The sequence below is a fragment of the Hypanus sabinus genome, chromosome 3, assembly GCF_030144855.1.
Source record: "Hypanus sabinus isolate sHypSab1 chromosome 3, sHypSab1.hap1, whole genome shotgun sequence".
NCBI classification, from domain to species: domain Eukaryota; kingdom Metazoa; phylum Chordata; class Chondrichthyes; order Myliobatiformes; family Dasyatidae; genus Hypanus; species Hypanus sabinus.
Window position 1 is genome coordinate 109,443,322 of NC_082708.1, and position 26,270 is coordinate 109,469,591.

A 26,270-nucleotide genomic window follows, 5' to 3' on the forward strand; every position below is an offset into this window, starting at 1 on the left:
TATGGCCCATATCCATCTATACCCTGGCAATTCAGCTGCTATTCAAGATACTTCATAAGTATCAGCATATCTGCCCCTACAACAGTGTGTTCTTAAGACAATTCCAAATTTAAACCATTCTCTGGATGAAAAGAATTCTTTCTCAGATCCCCTTGAAACTTCCTATCCAGTTTCTTTAACTTAGGTACAATGGTTTTGGAGCTATAGGGAGAAGGTTCTTGCTACCTACATATTGCTGCCCCTCATAATTTTACCTCCATCAGGTCACTTCACTCTACACTAAGGAAAACAAGCCTATTCCATCAGTTCTCATAACTGAAGTGCTCCATCACAGTCAGCTTCCTGGGGAGTTACCAGTGTTTTGTCTCTGATGCAGTCCTGTCCTTCCCAGAGAGTGGTGTCCAAAGCTGTGCACAGTATTCCAGTTGTGGTTTTTCACCAATTGTTATATCGTTCAATAGTTCCATTTCATTTCAGAGAATGTATACAATATACAACCTGAAATTCTTACTCTCTGCAGACATCTCAAAACAGAAGAAAAAACCCAAAGAATGAATGACAGAAAAATGACATAAGCCCCTAAGTCCACACCCATGCACAAGCAGCATCAATCCTCCCCCTCTCCCACCCTCCCATTCTAGCATAAACATCAGCATTCTCACCACCCACCAAGCCAGCAAAAGCAAAGCACTTAAAGAGAGACCATGGTCTTACAGTCTATTGAAAACTAACTCTTCACTCCAGCCTTTCGACATCCCACAGACTCTCTCTCTGACAAACAAGGGAGAGACAGATCTCTCTTTCCACAGTAACAGGGAGGACAACAGTCATTATTTCAATGTTACAGTTAGTCTGAAGCATGTTTTATTTTGAGTTCTCCAACTCAAGAATTGACAAACTGAGTGCAGAGCCCTCCGACAGCCACTCACATGGTCTTCAATGTTTCGGCTCCTGCTATGTTTCAATATGCAACACCGGTGAGAATTTGTGTCCACAGGGCTGTGCAGGCCCCGAAGTCACCCAACTTCAGGCTGAAGCTGGACATGCTGAAACGCGGCCGATTGGCAAGCTCCGAGAATGGGAACACACTGTTGTGCAGAACTGCAGTTTTTGAGTACCGCTGTAGATCACCTGTAAGGGAAAATAGTGTCATTAGAATAGGAAGAATTTAATTGATGAGCTGGGGGAAGTCGCCCATTGGTGCCAGCTTTAGGTCCGCCTACCTCTTATAGTTGTACTATAACTTACTTCCCAGTCCTTAGATTTTATACATCCACCAATGAAGTCAATTCTTCATGTGCCTTCAATCTACTAATTAATTTTGCCGATGGCACTACATTTATTGGCCTTATCTCAAACAATAACGCGGTGGCCTACAGGGAAGAAGTTATCACTCTGATACAGTGGTGTCAAGAAATCATCCTCTCCCTCAATGTCGCAAAAATAAAGGAGCTGGTTGTGGATGACAGGAGGAATGGAGACGGGCTAAACCCTATTAACATCGATGGATCTGGGCTTGAAGGGTAAATAGCTTCAAGTTCCTCAGCATTCACATCACCGAGGACCTCAACTGGTCCGTGCACACCAGCTGTATGGTGAAAAAGACACAACAGCGCCTCTTTCACCTCAGACGCTTGAGGAAGTTTGGTGTGGGCCCCCAAATCCTAAAAGCTTTCTACAGGAGCACAATTGAGAGCATCCTGACTGACTGCATCACTGCCTGGTATGGGAACTGTACTTCCCTTGCAGAGGGTGGTGAGGACAGCCCACCACATCTGTAGTTGTGAACTTCCCATGATACAGGATATTTACAAGGAAAGGTGTGTAAAACAGGCCCATAGGATCATTGGGGAACCAAGCCATCCCAACCATAATCTATTGCAGGTGCTACCATCTGGGAAGCAGTACTGCAACATAAGAGTCAGGACCAACAGGCTCCGGGACAGCTTCTTCCAGCAGGCTATCAGACTGATTAACTCACACTGACTTGAGTGCACTCTATGTTACATTGACTGTTCTGTTTATTATAGATTAGTATGATTGCATATTACACATTTACATGGAGACGTAACGTAAAGATTTTTACTCCTCGTGTATGTGAAGGATGTAAGAAGTAATTAAAGCCTTATCTACCTTATGTGTCTGTGCTGCCACCTTCACCTTCCTTGGACGTGTATACCAAAGCCCCTCTGTGAAGTAGTCCCTTAGGCCATACCAATCTCTTAGCTTTATTAGCCCTCCTAAAATGCATGACTCACCCTTTTCAGGATTAATTTCCATCATCTGCTGCTCAGTTATCTCCCAATTTCATCAATGTTATCCAGTAGCTAAAGGCTATCCTCCTAGTACCACCCACCTCTTCCTGAATTCTCCAATGACAATGGTGTTCTTCTCAGTGAATAGTGATTAGAGGTATTCATCAATATTCTCTATCTTTCCTGTTGCCCATGAAGTAAAATAATTTGAGCACTCTGACCAACAGAAATTTCTCCATTGTTTTAAGTTCTATCTATCTGCTGTGAGCTTAATTTTTTCTTTATCTTGTGATTTTGATGTGAGGAGGAAAGCTGTAAACTGCAAGAAGGTAATAATTGAACAGAAAAATGCTAAATAAAATTTAATCCAGATGTGTTTTGGGAAGGTCCACCAACCCTTCAAAGGAAATGAGCAGATGAATACAGTGGTTAAAAAAATATTGGGATGCTTTCCTTTATTAGCTGAGGCATAGAAAACAAGATAAAGGTCATTGGAATGGAACTATATGTAACACTAGTTAGATCTCTGCTTGAATACCGCGTATGGTTTAGGTCACTGCATTACCAAGAAAGATATGATTGCATTGCAAAGAACTCTGAGGATAACTGCGAGAATGTTGGCAGGGTTGGAAAATTGTAACTGCAGAGCGACAGGATAAACTGAAGTTATTTTCTTTGGAAAAGAGGAAGCTGAGGGGGAACTGAGTTGGAAATGCACCAAATTCTTCTTCTCTCTCCAGACAGAGTAAACTGAAAGGAACTTTTCCCTTAGCTGAGGGGTCAAAAACCGAGGGACAAAGAATTCAAGCAACTGTTAGCTTTTTGTTTTACCCAGAATATTCTGGATGCTATTCAGAGTGCCCTCATTGCCAGTGAGAAAAAGCATAATAAAAGTGAGTACTTGGAGTTCTGTGAACTACTGGGCTGGCTATGGACCAGGAGCTGGAAGGTGAGGCTAGTGGGAGTGTTTCCTTTTCAACAGTTTAGCTCCTGTGGACAAAGTAGCTTCTTCCGTGTTTTATCTATTTTGTAATTCTACCTCACTTCTATGTGATAAATCTTATGAGTATATCCAGCCTCAAATTCTGCTAAATTTTGAAATTGACTGTGGTTGAATCCACTAGATTTGAAATTGTCTAAGAAAATCAATCTATTGAAAACCATGATCTTCACCTCAAAGATCTTGTTGCTTTTGCCATGTGATACAATGATACAGAAAGAGTTGCTTTTCGTGATTGCTCGGATGATCCTTGAGCTAACAGATGATTTTATTATTGTCAGTATCATTGCTGGTATACTAACTGTCAGACTATCTCATTAAAAAGCTAACAGCTCAGTGTTATCCTTGACATTGATAAACAGATTGATAAGCGTTATTGCACTGTTTGTCCATACTGTGAAGCCTGTTCCATTGGCTGTTAGTAAACCATAAAGTCATTTGTCACACCAATCAAAGTTACTGCTATTTGAACAGTGATTAAGCATTTAGTAGTTTCACCAGACTAATATAAGTAAATGACATTATTGCTAAATTGCTTCAATGATAAAATGTCTCACAAATTTCAGAATGCACTAAACATCCATGTAATTCAAACTAAAAGTACAATCTTTGTTTGGAACTTTACCAGAATATACTTTTTAAAATTTTATTAATAAACAGTCCATTAAGAAGCACAGGTGCCCTGTGATTAATACACAATTTTATAAATTGTGTTACTGATATGTTTCTTTCAACACGATATGGAAGTTGTTAGTTAAACAGTTGTCTGAGATCTACAGTTGTTTGTTTGCAGAATTATTCTGACACTTCTCTAAAACCGGGACAATTGACATCATAATTCTTCTCAAAATTGAGTTGTATTGGCATTGGAGCTTACACATACAGTATATTCATTCCCACCCTTTAATTAACCGGTATTTCTTCCTGCGCTGGGCTCTTTCCAGTAGCTATAATCCAGGCTCACTGTCCCCAGAACCCCTTCCTGGCTCTGCAGCCATGATATCTCTGTTGACCCTTGTATCCACACTCACTTCATTATCTCTGGCACCTTCCCTCCTGTCTCATTCTCCCTTTTTCTTCTCAAGCTCTTCAACTCGAACATCCATTCCCTCCTCTCTGATCTAGCTGTCTGTGACATCTCTTCCTTCCACTCCAGCTTTAACGAGCCCACCACTCCTTTCTGCTTCACCAACTTTTCTTCTCTCCACTTCAGCCTCAACTGCCTCTGTATTCCTTTCTGCCAACCAGTTCCCAACTACCCTTTTCTCTACTCCAGCTCTGCTGCATTTAACAGCCTTCCCTTCTCTGACACTCACTGGCAATCTCTGAAAGGAACATCCTTCCAAACTCCTGTTGCATGCATTTCTGGGAATTCTGCTCCTTCAAAGCCACTGCACTTATATCTGAGAGAGCAAAACTTGTGGACTCATGCCAGGTAAGTAAAGGTGGAGTAAAAATAACAACAAAGAAAGTTCAGCATTCAAAGTACACGTATTATCAAAGTAAGAGACAAGGGTTGGGTTTCCATATGGAAAAGTGGAAAATTAAGGCAAGAAAATAAACATAAACTAAGTTTCAGGCTCCACATCACTCAGCAGTTAAATTTTGCTTCCGTGCTCTTTTCAGTGGACGAAACAACATGCAGACTTGCTTCTTATTGTACTTGGAAATAAAGACTGGCTTGGGCATTGAGCACAGGGGAGATTTATGTGGAGAGAATCATTTTCGTCTAAAAAGATGTTCTCAATTTGCCAAGCCCATGGATTTGAGAGGCTTCAAAAAGAGTGTATGATTTCTTCCACTCCTTTATGTGCTGTGCCCTAGCTACCCTCTGAGGGCCCCCTATTGCACTGAACCTGTATCACATTTACATCATTTGGAGCTCTGGGATTTAGTAAGTTCCCTTCACTCATCCTTTAATGATATCAACCCAACTTAATGCAATTAAACCTCTTTACTCCTGCTCTCAGTAAATCTCTTTCATCCTTTCATACCCTACCTTTTTGATGAAGCTTTGGTTCACACCCGCTAAAAACCTCCGTAGAGCAGCATTGATTTTTCTGTCAGTGATTGTTTGTGAAATCTCCTTTGACATTTTCTCTGTTAAAGTCACCAACTAAGCGTTGGAGTGATCACAAAATGATTCGGCTTCAGCTTGTTTGCCAGTGATTTTGTGGTGAAAAACACATGATATTGAAGAGGCACATTCCAAAGAATCAGAATGAAATGAGTTCAGTTCACCAGGAAAGATGAAAAGCAAAACACTCCTCAACAGGTGATGGTGAAAAAGAAAAATAAACACAAACTATTAGGAAATTCAGCCATGATTGAATGACAGAGCAGAGCCAAAGGACCGAAAGCTCTAACTCTGCTCCTGCGTCTGAGGTTGATAGTATCAAAATAATTACAAACTAAATGAATGGGCCTGTTTTCCCACTGGTGTGTCTCAGATGTATAGGTCGAATGAGAGCAACAAATACAGTGGATTCCAGTTAATTGGGACACATCAGGGCCAGAACATTTTGGCTCAGTTAAGCGGCTACCTCCAATTAGCCAAAGTTTCATGGAAACAGTTAAAAAAGGATAAAGAGACAACCTATCATTTAACTGCTGTAACACATTATGTGTTTAACTGAAATACAAAACAAATTAGAACACTATCAATACTACTACAGTACTGTAACACTATTAGTTCCTAATCGTTATTGACAGAGGAATCACTGCTGCATTCTTTTGATTGACTGTAAATGGACAAAATCAGCACAGATTGCCTTTATGCAGTGCTATCAATAATTGCATCCTCCAAATCTTCATTATCATGTTAACATTCAAGATGATTGTCAATACCATCAACTTCTTCATAGCTTCTACCTTGGAGTAATGACATGGTATCATTTTCACTCCCAGCCATTTCTGGTATCACCAAGCTTGAATGCTTGAAATGGCAATGAGCAAAACAGCTCTGAATTATTTTACTGTGTATCTCTCACCAACTATCAATGACAAAAATCACTGCCTTTTGAACACAGACACACACACAACTGATGAAATTTAACAACTGTTAGCTCAAAGCACAGTAGAGTGTCTAATGGCCACACAAGTGCATACGTACAGTACTGGTTAGAAGCTGTCGGCAATAGTTTCTTGCCCCAATTAAGTGACATTGTGTTGCAAATAAATGAAGGGAATCTCGGCTATTTTCAAGACTAGTTTTTGTTCTGTAAGAGTTGTCCCAAATAAAGAGCTGCCACAATTAACCAATTGCCCAGTTAACTGGAATCCACTGTCTAAGGTAATTAGCTAAGGAGCAGCATCTACCTGTGTCTGAATCAACAACTGCCTCTTCAGTAACTTAAAGATGACAGGTCAGGGGCTCCTTCGCTATTCTGTGAGGTTTTCCTCTATGGGATGTGCTCAGCAATTTTGAAGACTTGAACTGCTCTGCGAGTGCGATATTGGATTCAGGGAGATACAGCGTCCTCTGAAGTTGCAAATGACAATCCTAAGAGATGCATTACTTACATGATACAGGAGTAAGGACCTCCAAGGGGACCACAACCTTGTAGGGTTTGCAGGTTTGCATGCCTCAATGACTCGGAGAGCTATGTTGGCTGGAAGCAAGTCCCTGTGCTTTGGCTGTCGGTAGGGTCACCCATGCCAAACAGATCAAATGGTAGAGGTCAGAATAAGAGTGGTTCAGCAGCCCTTCAGGTTCAGGGGTTCAGCTCAGGGCCAGCAATCCTACTGGTAAAACAAAATAGTTACGGAAACAGCAATGAAGAATCTGTGTGTGATGGTATGGGCTAATAGAGACGGAGGACCTTCACTGCTGTCCAAAGCACCAGCAGCGTAAAGGGCAGTAAGTAAGCACAGGAGTAAGGAATATCTCAATGCAGCTGGAAAGGGAAGAGGGAAATCCAGTTGTGCTCTGAATTGGAACAGATCATATTAATAACAATAGAGTGGAGGGGCTATCAAGAATTGGAAACTAAGTTAGAAGGACAATATAATATTTCTGATCGTGAAGAGCAGTTACCTTTTCCTGCAACTGGATAGATGCAGTGAGACATTGACCCTGCCCAGACTGAGAATTCACTAAATGACTCAGAGACCTTGAAGAGAATTGTGTGCCACCTCCGAGGAGAAGCCTTGTTCTCCTGGTTCTACACAGCTTCCCACAAGGCACAAAAGTTGGATTTACAGTGCCACTGTGACTATGTGTACCTAGTACTGACTGCTGCACCTTTGTGTCATCTATCTACAGCATGCCAATTAGAGCAGTGTGAATTTAATAGGCCTTCACATGAAAACTTCCCGAGTCTTAACATCCTAAAGTGTGCAAACATGCTGTTTGGTCCGCCAGTCTGTGCTGACCATCCAGTACCCAATTAGAACTAATCCCATTTTATGTTTGATGTTACGGTGTTCGCTGAGCTTGGTAATTAGCTTTCAGATCTTTCATCACCAGCCAAGCTGGCATCGTCAGTGCGCAGTTGTTGGTGTTTCTCTCTGGGAGTGCTCGCATTTATGTAGGTCCTCATTCACTTGCTTCAATACTGATTGGCTACCCCTTCAGTTGACCTTTGAATTCTATTGGCTCACGGTTCTTTGGTTCTTAGGGGCAACTCTTTCGATACGTTTGTTCACAGTTTTCAGAAGAGAACCCCATTTATAACGTTCAAGTTTGTTCTGCCTTTCTCAGCCTCTCAGATCATGGCTGATTTTCTTTCTGACTCCATTCTCCCACCTTCTCTCCATACAGCGTAAACTGTCTACCAGTCAAGAGCCTATCAAACTCTCGCTTAAATGCACTCAATGAATTGGCCTCCTCCACCTTCTGTGACAGAGAAGTTCACAGATTCGCCACGCTCTGGCTGAAGGAAATCCTCGACACCTCAGTTTTAAAAGGGCATCCCTTTATTCAGAGGCTGTACCCTCAGATTCTAGATTCTCTTGCTAATGGAAGCATCCTCTCCATGCCAAATCTGCTCAGACCTTTTAACATGCAGTAGGTTTCAAGAAATTGAAGAGGTTAGACATGCTTATCAGGTAGATTCCTAGCATTCTTCTTCTTGATTCAGTGTAGTCTTCAGTGGCCTTTTTCCCTTGAGGAGGAGGGGGATATTTGCCTTAAGATATTAAGCACAAGAGGGGCCTCAGTCTATTCTGGTTAGCCTCCATCTAATTGCTATTAACCTTTGCTAAGAATTATGAGATGAGACTATGTGTTGATGACAATGATGGCTCCCTATAAAAGAGGGAGTGAGAGAGAGAATAGGTTTAACTGTAGGGCTGTGTTGGATTGTGTGTATGTTTTAATTAGTAGCTGTACAAACAATTAATATCTGATGGTAACAAGCCATCTGCTGGAACAACTCAGTGGTACAGTCAAGCTCTCTTTAATGCATCTTGTGCTAATCCTGTATTAGCTCATTGTCTAGGATCTGCCCTTTTACTAGACTAGATGTATGCCATTTCTTGCTAACTGTAGCAACACTGGTTACCCCGGCAAAGGGCTGAAGCCCTGATCTGACTGCTACCTTGTAGGCTTCTGGGAGCTGACTGAACTTCACACAGTAGCTAACGGGAGGGTTAAATTGTAAGGAAGCATTTGGTGTCAGGTATGCAATGTCAGGAAATGGTATCTCAGTCTTTTCAGAGAGACCAAAATAGTCATAGGTATACCATGCAACTTTTCTTAATTCTCCAAATACTAACTAAACCTATTTGCATAAGGAGCTACCTATTAAAAAAAAGCTATATCGTATTTACAGCAATGAATTGCTGTATCTGACTAAATTACTGGAGACTGAAGCTGAAAAATACAGATAATTTTTGTTCTTCATGAGAATCAGGCACCTTCTTTGGAGGCTCTCCCAACAGAGTCTTCCTGAACTTAAAGTACATCAAGTTCTTATATTCTTAAGAACAAAGATAATAGCAGGTGGATTCAGTACAATTTCAGATGCCACAGTGACATTATTTCAACAAATAAATCCACTGACTACATATTTACTATAGGCCCACACTCTAACTGACTACTCTAAATGTTCAAACACCTTTACAAGTTCAAAGTTATTTACGTAGATGGTCTATAAGCTTCTGAGGACACAGAACACAGGCACCCGAAGTTAGCATTGTGAAGGCTGGCTGTCTGGGTATACAACTATTCCAGTTTTTGCTAGAAGGGGAATATGACCATTTTGTTGTGCTAAGTAACAAAATAAGCCTGCTCTGGATGCTTACTTCATCTCAGTCACAATAGTGCAAAATAACTTAACAGGTGCTGTTTTACACTGGTTTATAGGCTCATAAACAGAGCCCCATGGCCTGACATTTGGCTGATGCATACAAGAATGTGTCATGGTCACGTCAGTTTACAAACCATATCTCTTTGACAGCCGCCTACTGTAGGCCAGTAACCCTTGCTCTGTAGACGATACTGTTTTTGCTTGCATAGTTCTTTTATTTTCAAAACTGATTACTGCTTGTAGTTTTACATCCAAACAGGTTTTTGTCAAAGACTGGTTCTAGTTTGTATTACTGTCTGTTATCCACATAATTCCCTAGCTCCTGAATAACTCTGACATGCACAATGTGACATTAATAAAGGAAAGGAACAGAGTAATGATACATTAGAAAGACTTGATTTGTTGGGATTACTGTGATCTGCCTGCAGAAAAATCAGGATCAGATAGGAACCATTGCAAGATATATTTCAAAAATGTGAAGGAAAGTGGATGGCTGAATTTATTAGAGAGTGCAGTGAAAAGCATATTGTAACCAATAAGACAGGAAAATAATTAAAGTTTAGTTAAGAATCTATCACATAAACAGAAGTTATCCACAAACCACCTAATAGTGGAAGGGGGAGGGGGTAGAGTGACAAACAGCAAAGACTTCAATGAAATTACAACTGTAACATTATATTGATTTCTCTGTCCCAAGATTAATTGACCAATATAGGGAAATAAGGTAATGAAATGGAGTTTTCATTAACACAAAGGATTCTGCAGGTGCTACAAATTTTGAGCAACAGACACAAAATGCTGGAGGAACTCAGCAAATGAGGCAGCATCTATGGAGGACAGAAGACAGCCGTCACAGTCACCCATAACTGGGGTGCCATTATAATACAGCATCTGTGATATGCCTTTATGGTCGGCATATATAAATGATCAATTCAACAATTTGGGTGTGTTTAGTGTCTTGTATCATTGCATTCCAGAACACTCAAATAGATTTTCATTACAATCTCCACCCTCTCCACCCTGAAAGTATTGATTTAATATACAGTACTTTTCAATGCCTTAGCATGGAATGGCAGTCAGAACTTTACTCTTAGTTAAGTTTATTATTAAAAACAACAATTTCCCTAACAAGCTGGCAGTGTAGCCTAAACATCACTGGATTTTAAGTAATTTATAATTGTAAAATATGAAAACAATGACATGAGATTTTTGTGTTCCATTAAGTTAATATAAACTTTCAAATAAGTTTAACTTTTTTTAAATGACATTAAGTTAAATTAATTAACAATGAATCTTTTTGTCATACGTTGTTAAGAATCTAATTGCCAGTTTTGTATTCTGAATAATATAGTTCGGAATCTAAACACAAGAGACCCTTCAGATGCCAGAAATCCAGAGCAACACACACAAAATACTGGAGGAACTCAGCAGGTCAGACAGCATCTGTGGAAATAAATGAACAGTCAGTGTAGGCTGAGACCCTTCTTCAGGTCTGGAAACGAAGGGAGAAGAAGCAAGAATAAGAAGGTGCAGGTAGGGGGAGGAGGAGAATCTGGAAGACGACAGGTGAACCCAGGTTGGTGGGGGAGGGAGGATGGAGCAAAAAGCTGTGAGGTGGTAAGTGGTAAAGGCAAAGGGCTGAAGAAGAAGGAATCTCTTAGGGGAGGAGAGTGGATGGACCATGGCCAAAAGGGAAAGAGGAGGGGCACCAGGGGGAGGTGATAGGCAGGTGAGGAAAAGAAGCCCGAATGGGGAAATAAAGAAGCAAGAAGCCCAGAGTAGAGAATGAAGAAGGAAAGAGAAGGGGAAAATAATTATCAGAAGTTTGAGAAATCAATGTTCATGCCATCAGGTTGGAGGCCACTCTGGCCTATTACCTTTCTGCCTCATCTACCTATCACCTGCCCCGGTGCCCCTCCTCCTTCTCTTTCTCCCATGATCCACTCTCTTCTCCTATCCTCTGCAGTCCTTTAGCTTTTCAACCTAACAACTCGCAGCTACTTAATACAACCCCTTCCCCACCCATCTGGCTACACCTTCTAGCTTGCCCTCCTCCCCCTGCCCCCACATTCTTACTCTGGCTTCTTCCTCCTTCCTTTCCAGTTCTAATGAAAGGCCTCGGCATAAAACATTGACTGTTTATTCATTTCCATAGATGCCTCTTGACCTGCTGAGTTCCACCAGCATTTTGTGTGTGTTGCTCCAGATAAAAATCTGCAGATCCTCATTCAAATATGTCTCAAATTTCAAAGCAAATTTACTATCAAAGTACGTATATGCCACCATTAATTTTCTCGTGGGTATTCACAGTAAGTACAAAGAAACACAATGGAATCAGTGAAAGGCCATACATAACACACAGACAAACAACCAATGTGCAAAAGACAACAAACTCTGCAAATACTAAAAGGAAAAAAGGAGTAAATAATAATATTAATAATAAATAAGCAATAAACATTGAGAACTTGAGATGAAGAGTCCTTAAAAGTGAGTGTTCAAGTTGTGGGAGCAGTTCTGTGATGGGGTGAGTGAAGTTATTCCCTCTGGTTCAAGAGCCTGATGGTTGAGGGGTAATAACTGCTCCTGAAGCTGGTGATATGGGTCATGAGGCTCCTGTTGGCTGCACTGAGAAATAGCATGGCCTGAATAGTGGGGGTACTGAATGGTGGGTGCTGCTTTCCTCCAAATGGCACTCCGTGCAGATCCACACTGTGGTGGGGAGGGTTTTACCCATGATGGGTGGGGCTGTATCCATACTTCTTGTAGGCTTTTCCATTCAAGGCCATTGGCATTTTCATACCAGGCCACGATGCAGCCAATCAATCTTCTATACATCGCTCACATATAGATGTTTGCCAAAGTTTTAGGTGTCATGGTAAATTCTCGTAAATGTCTAAAAAAGTAGAAGTGCTTCCTTGCTTTCTTTGAAAAGGCTCTTATGTGCTTGACCCAGCACAGATCTTTGAAGTACTAACTGAGTAATTTAAAGTTGCTGAGATCTCCTCCTCTGAATCCCTGATGAGGACTGACTCTTAGATCTCTGTTTCTCTCCACCTATAGTCAACAATCAGCTCCCTAGTCTTGCCAACATTGACTGAGAGGTTGTTGTTGAGGCACCACTCATCCTGATTACTGACCCTCTCCACTCTGATCTTCCAATGAGGAGTAGTTCATGAACCTCCAGTTTTCTCCTCCTGTGGTCAATAACCAGCTCCCTAGTCTTGCCGACATTGACCGAGAGGTTGTTGTGGCACCACTCAGCCTGATTACTGACCCTCTCCACTCTGATCTTCTCCTCCTGTGGTCAATATCCAGCTCCTTGGTCTTGCTGACATTGACGGAGAGGTTGTTGTTGTGGCACCACTCGGGCAGGTTTTCAATCTCCCTCCTAGATGCTGAATAATCACCGCCTTTGATTTGGCCAGTAAGTGGTGTCGTCACCAAACTTAAATTAGGCATTGGAGCTGTGCTTTGCCTCACAGCCTTGTGGTGCACCTGTGCTGATGGTGATTGTGGGGGAGATGTTGCCATTCTGAACTGACCGGGCTCTGCAAGTGAGGAATTCGAGTATCCAGTTGCATAAGGAGGTGCTGAGGCCAAGGTCTTGGAGATTATTGGTTAGTTTTTGAGAGGATGATAGTATTGAATGTTTATGTTTGCAGTTACCTTTGCTCTAATATGTGTAATAACCATTCGTTATTACACATAATAGCCACATAACCATTCGTCATGAAAATCAAATGTCATATCATTAGGTGGTTTAAGAGTGTTTATCAGATTTATTCATTTATAGGGTACAGAAGAGTTTACTAGGATGCTGCTATAGGTAGAGTTTGGATAAACTTGTTTTCTCTGGAACATCAGAGACCGGATAGAATTATGAGCGGCATAAATAGATGGTTAAGATCTTTCCCCAGGTATAAATGCAAAAAAATATCAGGAAATCCATTTATGATGACACAAAGGAAGTTCAAAGGATTTGTGTGGGGCAAGTTCTACAACACAAAGTAACAGGTGTTGGAATGGATTGCTGGAGATAGAGTGGTATAATTAGATACAATATTGGTGCTTAAGACACTGCCAGGCACACGAATATGCAGGGAATTGAAGAATATGATCATATACAAGCAGAAAAGATATAGTTTAATTCAGCATCATGGGCTGAAGGACTTATTTCTGTGCTGTATGAATGGTGCATGGATAAATTCTGCTGTGGATTACTGTGTTTTTTTTTTCAAATACTCCACTCAATACATACTTAGCCTCTAGACATAATCCATCACATATAAAACCCAAAATTAGTGGTCACTTTGTAAGAAAATTAAAGTTTATACTACTATTTTTCAGGGAACTGCCCAAATATTTTTGGTGTAATTTTGGAAATTATTTTATACACCAAGTTCAAAGACAGTACCTTATCCTTTAAGCACAATGTTTTGGAAAACTTGTAAGTAAAAGTCTGTACTGAAATCATGTTCAATTATGTTGTTTCTCAACTGCCTGGCTGAGAATTGTAGCTGGATTTTACTACCTTGTGGCGCCACACATTGGTATATATGTGTATTGCACCACAATCACAATTTACTTTTGTTCAATTTACCATGGCCATTTAAACAAAGGAATTAATGTGAATTGTATAGTTAAATATCAATATTTAGGATCGTGGCTATGGTGATATTGGTTACATTGATACTAAATCTCAACAATTTATATTCTGTGTTATGTTAGGTTGCTGAAACAAGATGCAAAAAGGTTTGCACTTCCAAATCTGACCTGAGATCCAATGACTTCAGTATTGTTGGCAGCTTGCCTCGGGACTTTGAATTGTCCAACTATGATTGCTATGGAAAACCCATTGAAGTTAACAATGGTCTTGGGAAGCTTCAGTTAAAAAATAATAAGAAGCCTCCACCTCCAAAGCCTGTCATCCCAACAGAAGCGAAACGGATCGACCTCTATGCAAGAGCTTTGTTCCCGTTCTGCTTCCTCTTTTTTAATGTCATATACTGGTCTGCATATCTATGAACGTTCCATTGTTCTGTTTCGTTGTATGAGAAATATCAAAGAATGGCATCTCTCAAGCATATTTTTTCATTCTAAACGCTTTGTGATTAAAAGTTGATTTGAAACCAACTGTATTCATGTCAAATTTGAATGAAAGCATGAAATTGCAATGCAAATATTCTAACCAAACTATGCTGTATGCTGCTGTACAGCACCCAGTTCATGAAAACTGAACTACGTTGTAATCATTCTCCTATTCTCAGAATAACATGTTGATGATGTTGTGATAGGTCATTGAAAGTACGTTGAAAGTTTGATGTTACTTTTAATTGAGCACGCTTAATGTTCCTAATGTATGAATTTAAGAAAAATTTTACGTTCCATATCGTAAGTGAAGTTTGTTTTGAAATCATGTTACCACAACCTGTCCGTCAGTTTTGGATTGAAAGTGAGCTTTTGTTCATGCCACTGCCATTTGTAAATGAGAAAAATATAGTATATATTTCTCCATTTGTCAAAGTTTGATAGTTAAATTGCCAAGTCTATTGAGATGTTGTAATATTAAATATAAAATGTATATCAATAATGGCTTTTGTTTCAACAGTGAGTAATATAAATACATGTTATATGACATATACAATACAACTTCAGCAATATCTGAAATCAAATAGAGCATTTAGATGGTATCTGTGTATGAATAATGTCCTTACAAAAGAGATTATAGAGAAATAAAGAAATGTGCACAAATTGTGTACCTGATGCTTTCATTCCATGCACTGATTGAAAATATATTAGCTGCTGTATAATGTCAGTGCACTTTATAACAGCTTCTATTAAGTTTGATAGCACTTATGTATTTATGGTGCACATAATAGGCCACACACAGCTATATATATAAAATACAATGTGTTGGCAGTGATCTGTAAGATATAATACTGCAGGATTCTACCCAAAATATACTTGCTTTGTATAATAAACATAATTTATTCCAGAAATGTTTTGCTCCAAATTCTTCCAATAATTATCCATTCAAGAAATTGTAGTTTTTGAAGCCATATTATAAAATTCACAAAATATAGTAATAGTTCATCAAAAATGTTCCCTGAGAATCATTGGAACCCCGTATGTAATTGTTACAATGAACATCAATAGCTTCAGGTGCAGGATGATTGGGAGGTGGAAGTACACCTGTCACTTACGCAGTTATGTAGATATTGAACTTCAAAATGCAACTCTGATTCCAGTTAGAGTAAGTTAATTCTGGGCAACATAAGCTGCAATGTTATTACTAAGCTGCTTTTCTCCTCCACTTTTATTCCATGGGTAAAACTATAGCAAGACACTTATATTCTGAATAATGCTTGTCTAATGTCTGAAAAGCAAGACCATGGCCAGGTGAGCATTAACCAGCTAGCCTGCACTGGTTAGGTTACTTGGGTAATAATGCAAGGACATGAATTCAAAACTCACCGTATCAGCATTCAGTTAATGATACAGGTTGAGCACCCCTTATCCAAAATACTTGTGGTTGGAAGTGTTTTGGTTTTCAGATTTTGGAATATTTGAATCGATATAATGAGATACCATGGGGATGGGACATAAGTCTAAAGATAAAATCCATTTATGTTACATATACAGCTTATGCATACACCCTGAAGATAGTTTTATATAATATTTTTAATAATTTTGTGTATGAAACAATAATGCATGCATTGAACCATCAGCAAGGTAAGTTATCTCACCTCGGCTGCTGAAGTGGACATTCAGTGGCCGTTTGGCATCGCCATACTTTCAACTCCGAATTTATGTGCTACCTGTAAGCCGTCTTTGCCTTACACTTGTTCATGATGCATATGTACTGATACAGCCGTTCAGCATGTTAGATTTTCATCAGCGACGATCTTGGCAAACTCATCACTTGGTCCGAAATGTCAACTGTACTTTTCTCCATAGGTGCTGCCTGGTCTGCTGAGTTCCTCCAGCATTTTGTATGTGTTGCTTGGATTTGCAGCATCTGCAGATTTTCTCTCGTTTGTGACTGAATTTCTCTACTGCTTCATGATCAGCAGACGCATTATCACCACAAGTATTTAAAAATTTAATGCAGTGACTTTCTTAAACTTCTGCAAACAGTCTGATGAATATTCACAATTACCTTCAATTTTCAGTTCATTGTGATAGATGTTAATGAAAGAGTGAACAGGAGCGAATTAGACCAGTTGGTTGAGTGGTGTCGCAGCAACAACCTTGCATTTCACGTCAGCAAGACAAAAGACCTTCTGTTGATTTCAGAAAGGGTAAGATGAGGGATCACAAACCAATCCTCATAAAGGGATCGGAGGTGGAGAGAGTGAGCAATTTCAAGTTTCTGTGTGTCAATACCTCTGAGGACCTGACCTGGATGCAACATATTGATGCAGCTATAAAGCAGGCAAGACAATGGTTATTTTTCATTTAGGAGTTTGAGAAGATTTGGTTTGTCAACTAAAACACACAAAAACTTCTCCAAATGTACCATAGAGAGCATTCAGACTGGCTGCATCACCATCTGGTGTGGGGTGGGGGGAGGGGAGCTACTGCACAAGATTGAAGTAAATTGCAGAAACTTGTAAAATCAGTCAGTCCCATCTTAGGTTCTAGCCTCCGTAGTATTCAAGACATTTTCAAAGCGTGGTGCCTTAGGAAGGCGACATCCATCATTAAGGATCCCCTCTGCACAAGACATGATCTCCTCAGACTGTTATTGTTGGGAAGGAAGTGACAGAAGCCTGAAAGCACACACTCAGTGATTCAGGAACAGCTTCTTCCCCTCTGCCATAGGATTTCTAAATGGACATTGAACCCGTGAGCATTAACTCACTACTTTTTTATTTCTGATATTTTGCTCTACTTATTTTAATTTAACTATTTTATAGACACTTAATGTAACATTTTTTTCTCTATATCATATATTTCATTATTCTGTCATAAAGTTAACAAATTTCACAACAGATGCTGGTGATATTAAAACTGATTCTGATTCTTATCTTTGCTTGTTTCATGATCAGCATACTATTAAGTGGCATGTATTCACTCCAACACTGATGAATCCACTCTTTCAATACACAATCGAGAACTTCATTTTTTTGCTTCAAGCAGTCTTTTTCTATTTTTCATTAACTTCTGTTCATTACATATGTGAAGCCACTTCTCAGAACTGTCTGTGGTACACAGAGACCTGTGCATCACCTGGGAACCTTCCCAGCACCTTGTCAAATTTTCCATTTGTGGCATCATGTCAGCGCTCAAATAATTTTTGGATTTTAGAGGTTTTGTATTTTGGAATTTCAGCTAAGTTGTGCTCAACCTGTATGCATTTTACCTTAAAAAATAGTGATTACCCCACAGTCTATTGGGTTGTCATAAAGAAAAACTCATCTGCCCAATCAGTCTACTCTCAATCATAAATATACTGGGAGCCTTTGTCATCAATAACCCACTTACCAGTGTGGGTTTCACGAGGACCATTAAACTCTACACCAAACATGCATTAAACTGGGTATCAGAGAGCAGATTGTCTAAAATCAATCACGTGCTCAGTGCTATGTTTTGAAGGAGAAATATAAAACAGTCACTGTACAGTATTTTTAGATTTGGAACGACTGACTTCTCAGCAATGAGATAATAAAGGGCACGGTCAATTATACAGATCCAGTGTGTGAATTGTACAGCTAAATGCCGCTGTAAATGATTATAACCATGGTGATACTGCTTCTAGATAATGGGCAAAAAAATCGAGGAGAGGCGGAATCTGCAAAAATGGATGTGTTACCTCAAAAACAGATCTCTGCAAAAATATGATGCACTCCAATTTTTACCATCCCACCCATTCCATCTTTCACACAAATTATTAAGAATACCTATATCTAATGTAATTTATAGGGACTTCCAGAAGTTGAGATTCTAAGAAATGACGGAAATTGAAGCTTATGGAATTGAAGGTAAGATTAGGACCCTTGGAATAATAATCCTTGACTGAGACTTGGAATAATGGGCAGATACTGACACTATCAGGATGTTACAGAGATGTCTTGTAATGACGTGTGCCGGATCTCAATTAGTTATCATAAATATCATTAATTACTAGCATGATTGGCAAGAAAGCTTCATTTACACAACATTCATTGACACAAATACACTGGGAAATTTAATCAGTCTTGGTGGGACCTGTACGAGAGAGATGGGTTACACCTGAGCTACAAGGGGACCAATATACTTGCAGGGAGGTTTGCTAGTGTTACTGGGGAGGATTTAAACTAGATTTGCAGGGAGATGGGAACCAGAGTGCCAGAGTAGATAATGGAACAGGGGTAAAAATAAATGATGTTAGTAGTTCATGCAAAGTCATAAATAGTAAGGTTGTGTGTGGTGGTAACAATCTTCTGAGGTGTGTATATTTCAATGCAAGGAGTATTGTGGGAAAGGCAGATGAGCTGAGGGCCTGGATTGACACATGGAATTATAACATCATAGCTATTACTGAAACTTGGCTACAGGAGGGGCAGGGCTGGCAGCTCAGTGTTCCAGAGTTCCAATGTTTCAGACGTGATAGAGACAGAGGGATGAAGGGTGTGGTGGGGGGGGGGGTGGCTTTGCTAGTCAGGGAAGATGTTACAGCAGTGCTTCCGCAGGACAGATTTGAGGGCTTGTCTACTGAGGCCATATAGGTGGAGCTGAGAAACAGGAAAGGTATGACCACATTAATAGAGTTGTATTATTGACCACCCAATAGTCAGCGAGAATCGGAGGAGCAAATCTGCAGAGAGATAACAGACAACTGCAGGAGACAGAAAGTTGTGATAGTGGGGAATTTTAATTTTCCGCACATTGATTGCGACTCCCATACTGTTAAATGTCTAGATGGGTTAGAGTTTGTGAAATGTGTTCAGGAATGTTTTCTAAATCAATATATAGATGTACCAACTAGGGAGGATGCAATATTAGATCTCCTATTAGGAAATGAGTTAGGGCAGGTGATGGAAGGGTGTATAGGGGAACACTTTGGTTCCAGTGATCATAACGTCATTAGTTTCAACTTGATCATGGATAAAGATAGATCTGGTCCTCGGGTTGAAGTTCCAAACTGGAAAAAGGCCAAATTTGAAGAAATGAGAAAGGATCTAAAAAGTATAGATTGATACAGGTTGTTCTCTGGCAAGGATGTGATTGGTAAGTGGGAGGCCTTCAAAGGAGAGATTTTGAGAGTGCAGAGTTTGTACGTTCCTGTCAGGGTTAAAGGCAAAATGAATAAAAATAAGGAACCTTGGTTCTCGAGGGATATTGTAAAACTCTGATAAAGAAGAAGGGAGAGATGTATAACATTTATAGGCAACAGGGAGGAAATAAGATGTTTGAGGAGTATAAAAAGAGTAAGAAAATACTTAAGAAAGAAATCAGGAGGGCTAAAAGAAGACATGAAGTTGCTTTGGCAATCAGGGTGAAGGATAATCGTAAGAGCTTCTACAGGTATGTTAAGAACAAAAGGATAGTAGACAATAGACAATAGACAATAGGAGCAGAAGTAGACCATTCGGCCCCTCGAGTCTGCACCGCCATTCTGAGATCATGGCTGATCATTCACTATCAATACCCAGTCCCTGCCTTGTCCCCATATCCCTTGATTCCCCTTTCCATCAGATATCTATCTAGCTCCTTCTTGAAAGCATCCAGAGAATTGGCCTCCACCGTCTTCCGAGGCAGTGCATTCCACACCTCCACAACTCTCAGTGAGAAGAAGCTCTTCCTCAACTCTGTTTTAAATAACTGACCACTTATTCTCAATCCATGCCCTCTGGTACTGGACTCTCCCAACATCTGGAACATATTTCCTGCCTCAATCCTATTAAATCCTTTAATTATCTTAAACGTTTCAATCAGATCCCCTCTCAAGCTCCTCAATTCCAGCGTGTACAAGCCCAATCTCTCCAATCTCTCTGCGTAAGACAGCCCTGCCATCCCAGGAATCAACCTAGTGAATCTACGCTGCACTTCCTCAATTGCCAGAATGTCCTTCCTTAAACCTGGAGACCAAAACTGTACACAATATTCCAAGTGTGGTCTCACCAGGGTCCTGTACAAATGCAAAAGGACATCCTTGCTCTTGTTCTCAATTCCCTTTGTAATAAAGGCCAACATTACATTTGCCCTCTTCACTGCCTGTTGCACTTGCTCATTCACCTTCATTGACTGATGAACTAGGACTCCTAGGTCTCTTTGCATTTCTCCCTTACCTAACTCTACACTGTTCAGACAATACTCTGCCCTCTTGTTCCTACTTCCAAAGTGGATAACTTCACATTTATTCACATTGAATGACATCTGCCAAGTATCTGCCCACTCACCCAGCCTATCCAAGTCTCCCTGTATTTTCCTAACGTCCTCTTTGCATGTCACACTGCCACCCAGTTTAGTATCATCAGCAAACTTGCTGATATAGTTTTCAATGCCCTCATCTAAATCGTTGACATAAATCGTAAAGAGCTGTGGTCCCAATACAGAGCCCTGTGGTACCCCACTAGTCACCTCCAGCCAGTCCGAGAAACACCCATTCACTGCTACCCTTTGCTTTCTATCTGCCAACCAGTTTTCTATCCATGTTGAAACCCTGCCCCCAATGCCATGAGCTCTGATTTTACTCACCAATCTCCTATGTGGCACCTTATCGAATGCCTTCTGAAAATCTAGGTACACAACATCCACTGGCTTACCCTCGTCTAACATCCTTGTTACACCATCAAAAAACTCCAACAGATTAGTCAAGCATGATTTGCCCTTGGTAAATCGATGCTGGCTCGGCCTAATCCTATTATTGCCATCAAGATGTGCCACTATTTCGTCCTTAATAATGGACTCAAGCATCTTCCCCACGACTGACGTTAGGCTAACAGGGCGATAGTTCTCCGTTTTCTCCTTCCCTCCCTTCTTGAAAAGTGGGATAACATTAGCCACTCTCCAATCATCAGGAACTGATCCTGAATCTAAGGAACATTGGAAAATGATTACCAATGCATCCGCAATTTCCTGAGCCACCTCTTTTAGAACCCTCGGATGCAGACCATCTGGACCCGGGGATTTATTAGTCTTCAGTCCTACCAGTCTACTCATCACAGTTTCTTTCCTAATGTCAATCTGTCTCAATTCCTCTGATATCTTATGACCCTGGCCCATCCATACATCTGGGAGATTGCTTGTGTCCTCCCTGGTGAAGACAGATCCAAAGTACGCATTAAATTCTGTTGCCATTTCCCTGTTTCCCATAACAATTTCTCCCAATTCATTCTTCAAGGGGCCAACATTGTTCTTAACTATCTTCTTTCTCTTCACATAGCTAAAAAAGCTTTTGCTATCCCCTTTTATATTCCTGGCTAGACTGAGCTCATACCTGATTTTTTCTCTCCGTATTGCTTTTTTAGTTAAGATCTGCTGTTCCTTAAAACTTTCCCAATCATCTGTATTCCCCCTCATCTTAGCCCTGTCATACTTCTTTTTCTTTAATGCTATACAATCTCTGACTTCCTTTGTCAACCACTGTGGCCCCTTCCCCCTCTTTGAATCCTTACTTCTCATTGGAATGAACTGCTTTTGCATCTTTTGTATTATCCCCAAGAATATCTGCCACTGCTGATCCACTGTTTTTCCTGCCAGGGCATCCGCCCATTTAACTTTGGCCAGCTCTTCCCTCATGGCTCCGTAGTCTCCTTTATTTAACTGCAACACTGACACCTCTGATCTGCCCTTATCCCTCTCAAATTGTAGATAAAAACTTATCATGTTATGGGATAGTAAGGGATAAAATTGGTCTTCTTGAAGATCAGAGTGGTCGGCTATGTATGGAACCAAAAGAAATGGGAGAGATATTAAATGTTTTTTTTGCATCTGTATTTACTAAGGAAACTGGAATGGAGTCTATGGAAACAAGGCAAACAAGTAGGGAGGTCATGGAATTTATACAGATTAAAGAGGAAGAGGTGCTTGCTGTCTTGAAGCAAATCAGAGTAGATAAATCCCCAGGACCTGACTGGGTATTCCCTCGGACCTTGAAGGAGGCTAGTGTTGAAATTGCAGGGGCCCTGGCAGAAATATTTAAAATGTCGATATCCACGGTCAGGTGCCGGAGGATTGAAGGATAGCTCATGTAGTTCCGTTGTTTAAAAAAGGCTCAAAAAGTAAGCCGGGAAATTACAGGCTAGTAAGTTTGACATCGGTAGTAGGTAAATTATTGGAAGGAATACTAAGAGATAGGCTCTACAAGTAATTGAATAGACAGGGACTTATTAGAAATGGTCAGCATGGCCTTGTGCATGGTAGGTCATGTTTAAGCAATCTATGAGAGTTTTTCGAGGAAGTTACCAGGAAAGTGGATGAAGGGAAGGCAGTGGATGTTGTATACATGGACTCGGTAAGGCCTTTGACAAGGTCCTGCATGGGAGGTTAGTTTGGAAGATTCAGTTGCTAGGTATACATGGAGAGGTAGTAAGTTGGATTAGACATTGGCTCAGTGGGAGAAGCCAGAGAGTGGTAGTGGAGGATTGCTTCTCTGAGAGGAGGCCTGTGACTAGTGGTGTGCCACAGGGATCAGTGCTGGGTCCATTGTTATTTGTCATCTATATCAATGATCTGGATTATAACATGGCAAATTGGATCAGCAAATTTGCTGATGATACAAAGATTGGAGGTGTGGTGGACAGTGAGGAAGGTTTTCAAAGCTTGCAGAGGGAGTTGGACCACTTGGAGGAATGGGCTGAAAAATGGCAGATGGAGTTTAATGTGGACAAGTGTGAGGTATTGCACTTTGGAAAGTCAAACCAAGGTAGAACATACAAGGTAAATGGTGGGACACTGAGGAGTGCAGTAGAACAGAGGGATCTGGGAGTACAGATACATAATTCCCTAAAAGTGGTGTCACAAGTAGATAGGGTTGTAAAGAGAGCTTTTGGTACATTGGCCTTTATAAATCAAAGTATTGAATATAAGAGTTGGAATGTAATGGTGAGGTTGTATAAGACCGAATTTGGAGTACTGTGTGCAGTTTTGGTTACCTAATTACAGGAAGGATATTAATAAGGTTGAAAGAGTACAGAGAAGGTTTACGAGAATGTTGCTGGTGTTACGTACTCGTGACACATGACAGTTGTACCCTTGTCACGTGACTGGGTTGAAGCTATACTGGACTTGAGGTAATGGTCTTGTGATGGTGGAGTGACGTCATTTTCCCGCCAGTAGAGATCATGTGACAGGTTTTATTTTTACAGGGCATAAAAGGAGGACCCCTCACTGTGAGGAGGGGCAGTTCGTGGCTGGATTTGCCATGTTGACTTCATGCCATTGCGTGATTTAATGTGATGACACAGTTTAGTTGAAAGATGAAGTCTTATCTAATGCCTAAAGTTTAAAATGTCATTGCCAGCAGTTTCTTTACAATACTGCTGGTTGAGAATCAGTGGAGAGTGAAGATCGGAGTTCGGGAGTTAAAGATCGAGGAGAATCGATTTCGACGGTGAAACAGGTTCGACCTTGTTTGATCCTCATTCAGAAGGAATTCGTTGACTGTTCTCGTGTTAATCCCTGCGGGATAGCAGAAAAGATTGAGGACAGTGTGATAAAGTAAAGGTCAGTGCCTTTAAGCCGTTAATTTTCTTAAATTCTTCGTGGGAAAAGTTCGACGTCGGGGACTGAAGCAAAACGACGTGAAAGAGAATTTAAATCGTCTTAAAAAGTCTCTCCCTTAAATGGACTGTGAGCATTTTGAACTTTTGTCAATACTACTTTAAATAACTGTTCTTGCAACATCGCTTTAAGGACTGTAAGATTCATTGCTTTAAGAACTGTTTAAGCTGCCGTGCAGCAGCTGATTTCCGGTTACGTTAGTATTTGTTTACTTTTGGGGTGTTTGTTTTCAGTGTTTAATAAATGTGTTGTTTGTTATATAAACCCTTGCCTAACTCATATATTTATTGTTGCCTGAATACGTAACACTGGGACTTGAGAAACTGAGTTTAAGAGAAAGGTTGAATAGGTTAGGTCTTTATTCCCTGAAGCGTAGGAGAATGAGGGATGATTTGATAGAGGTGTATAAAATTATGATGGGTATAGATGCAAGCAGGCTTTTTCCATGGAGACCAAGAGAGAAAAAAACCAGAGGTCATGGGTTAAGGGTGAAGGGGGAAAAGTTTAAAGGGAACATGGGGGGGTGGTTTCTTCACGCAGAGAGTGGTGGGAGTGTGGAATGAGCTGCCAATTGAAGTGGTGAATGCTGGCTCATTTTTGACATTTAAGAAAAACTTGGACAGGTATATGGATGAGAGGGGTTTGGACGGATATGGTCCAGGTGCAGGTCAGTGGGACTATGCAGAAAAATGGTTCGGCACAGCCAAGAAGGGCCAAAAGGCTTGTTTCTGTGCAGTAATGTTCTATGGTTCTATGCTTCTATGAATGGAATGCAAATAGATTGAGCAAATAGGAAAAACTGTGGAAAATAAATTGCTGTGCAAGTACATGTGACATCACCACTTGAAGTTGTAACAAAAGGATTAAAAGGAACTTTATGGTCCAAGGATTCACTAACTCCAGAATTAAGTAGATATGTGAGGGAGAAAGAAACAGGGAGTCAATTGCTCAGATGGTTTCCTGGAGATGGTTTCCTGGAATAGAACCAGTCTTGCTACAACAATTCTTTAGAGTCAGATAGGCTGGAGCAGTTCAAGAAGAGCTTTGACCAGCGGCCAATCGCTGGTCAACGGAAATTTTGAGAGGAAGGGACTTCAATCAGGTTCACTGCCTGAATACAAAAGGCAGCAGTGGCTCGGTACAATAAAAAAAAAGTTCTGACCAGCAGCCAATCCGCGTTTGCGACTGATTAGCAAGAGCAAACTAAAGGAAGGCAGGAGCAAGTGCAGCGGCCGTTGTTTGAGTGGTGAACTTGAGGCTTTAACTCTTTAAGGCTTCAGTGAAGAGAGGTTTCAGTCAAAGAAAGCAAAGGAAAGAAAAGCTCCAGATTAAGTTTTTTTTTCCCCTTCCCTTCTTTATATCTGCTCAGCTGGGATAGTAGAGATGCCAGGCAGGGTAGTTGAATGCTCCTCTTGCAGGATGTGGAAGGCAGGGAGTCCTTCAACGTCCCTGATGACTACAACTGCAAGAAGTGCATTCAACTGCAGCTTCCAACAATCCACATTAAGGAGTTGGAGCTGGAAATGGATGAACTGTGGATCATTCAGGAGGGTGAAGGGGAAATTGATTGGGCATATGGAGAGGTAGTTACAACTAAAGTGCAGGACACAGGAAACTGGGTGACAGTCAGGAAGGGGAAAGGGGTGAAGGATCCAGTGCAGAGTAACCCTGTGGCCATCCCCTTCAACAGCAGGTATATCACCTTGGATGCTGTAAGGGGAGATGACTTAACAGAGTAAAGTCACAATGGTTGGGTCCCTGGCACTAAGTCTGCCTCTGCGACTCAGAAGGGAAGGGGGAGGAAAAAGCATGCTGTGGTGATGGGGGATTCATTAGTCAGGGGAACAGACAGGAGGTCTGTGGATGAGAATGAAATTCCTGGATGGTATGTTGATCTGGGACATCTTGCATGGATTACTCAATATTCTTAAGTGGGAGGTTGAACAGCCAGAGCTCGTGGTCCATGTAGTCCATGGGTAGGATGAGTGATGGGGTTCTATATAGGGAGCTCAGGGATTTAGGTGCTAAGTTACAAGGCAGGACCTCCAGGATTGT

At 40.8% G+C, this 26,270-nt stretch overlaps 1 protein-coding gene across 1 annotated transcript in view; it reads left to right on the plus strand.

Annotated features, from left to right (window-relative positions):
- The window catches only part of glrbb (glycine receptor, beta b), a 132,408-nt gene extending 116,955 nt beyond the window's left edge, over positions 1–15,453 (plus strand). The window contains exon 10 of the mRNA XM_059964931.1: positions 14,235–15,453. Within this exon, the coding sequence (XP_059820914.1) occupies positions 14,235–14,531 (297 nt within the window). The 3' untranslated portion in view covers positions 14,532–15,453. The remainder of the gene's footprint in view (positions 1–14,234) is intronic.
- Positions 15,454–26,270: the final 10,817 nt, after the last annotated feature.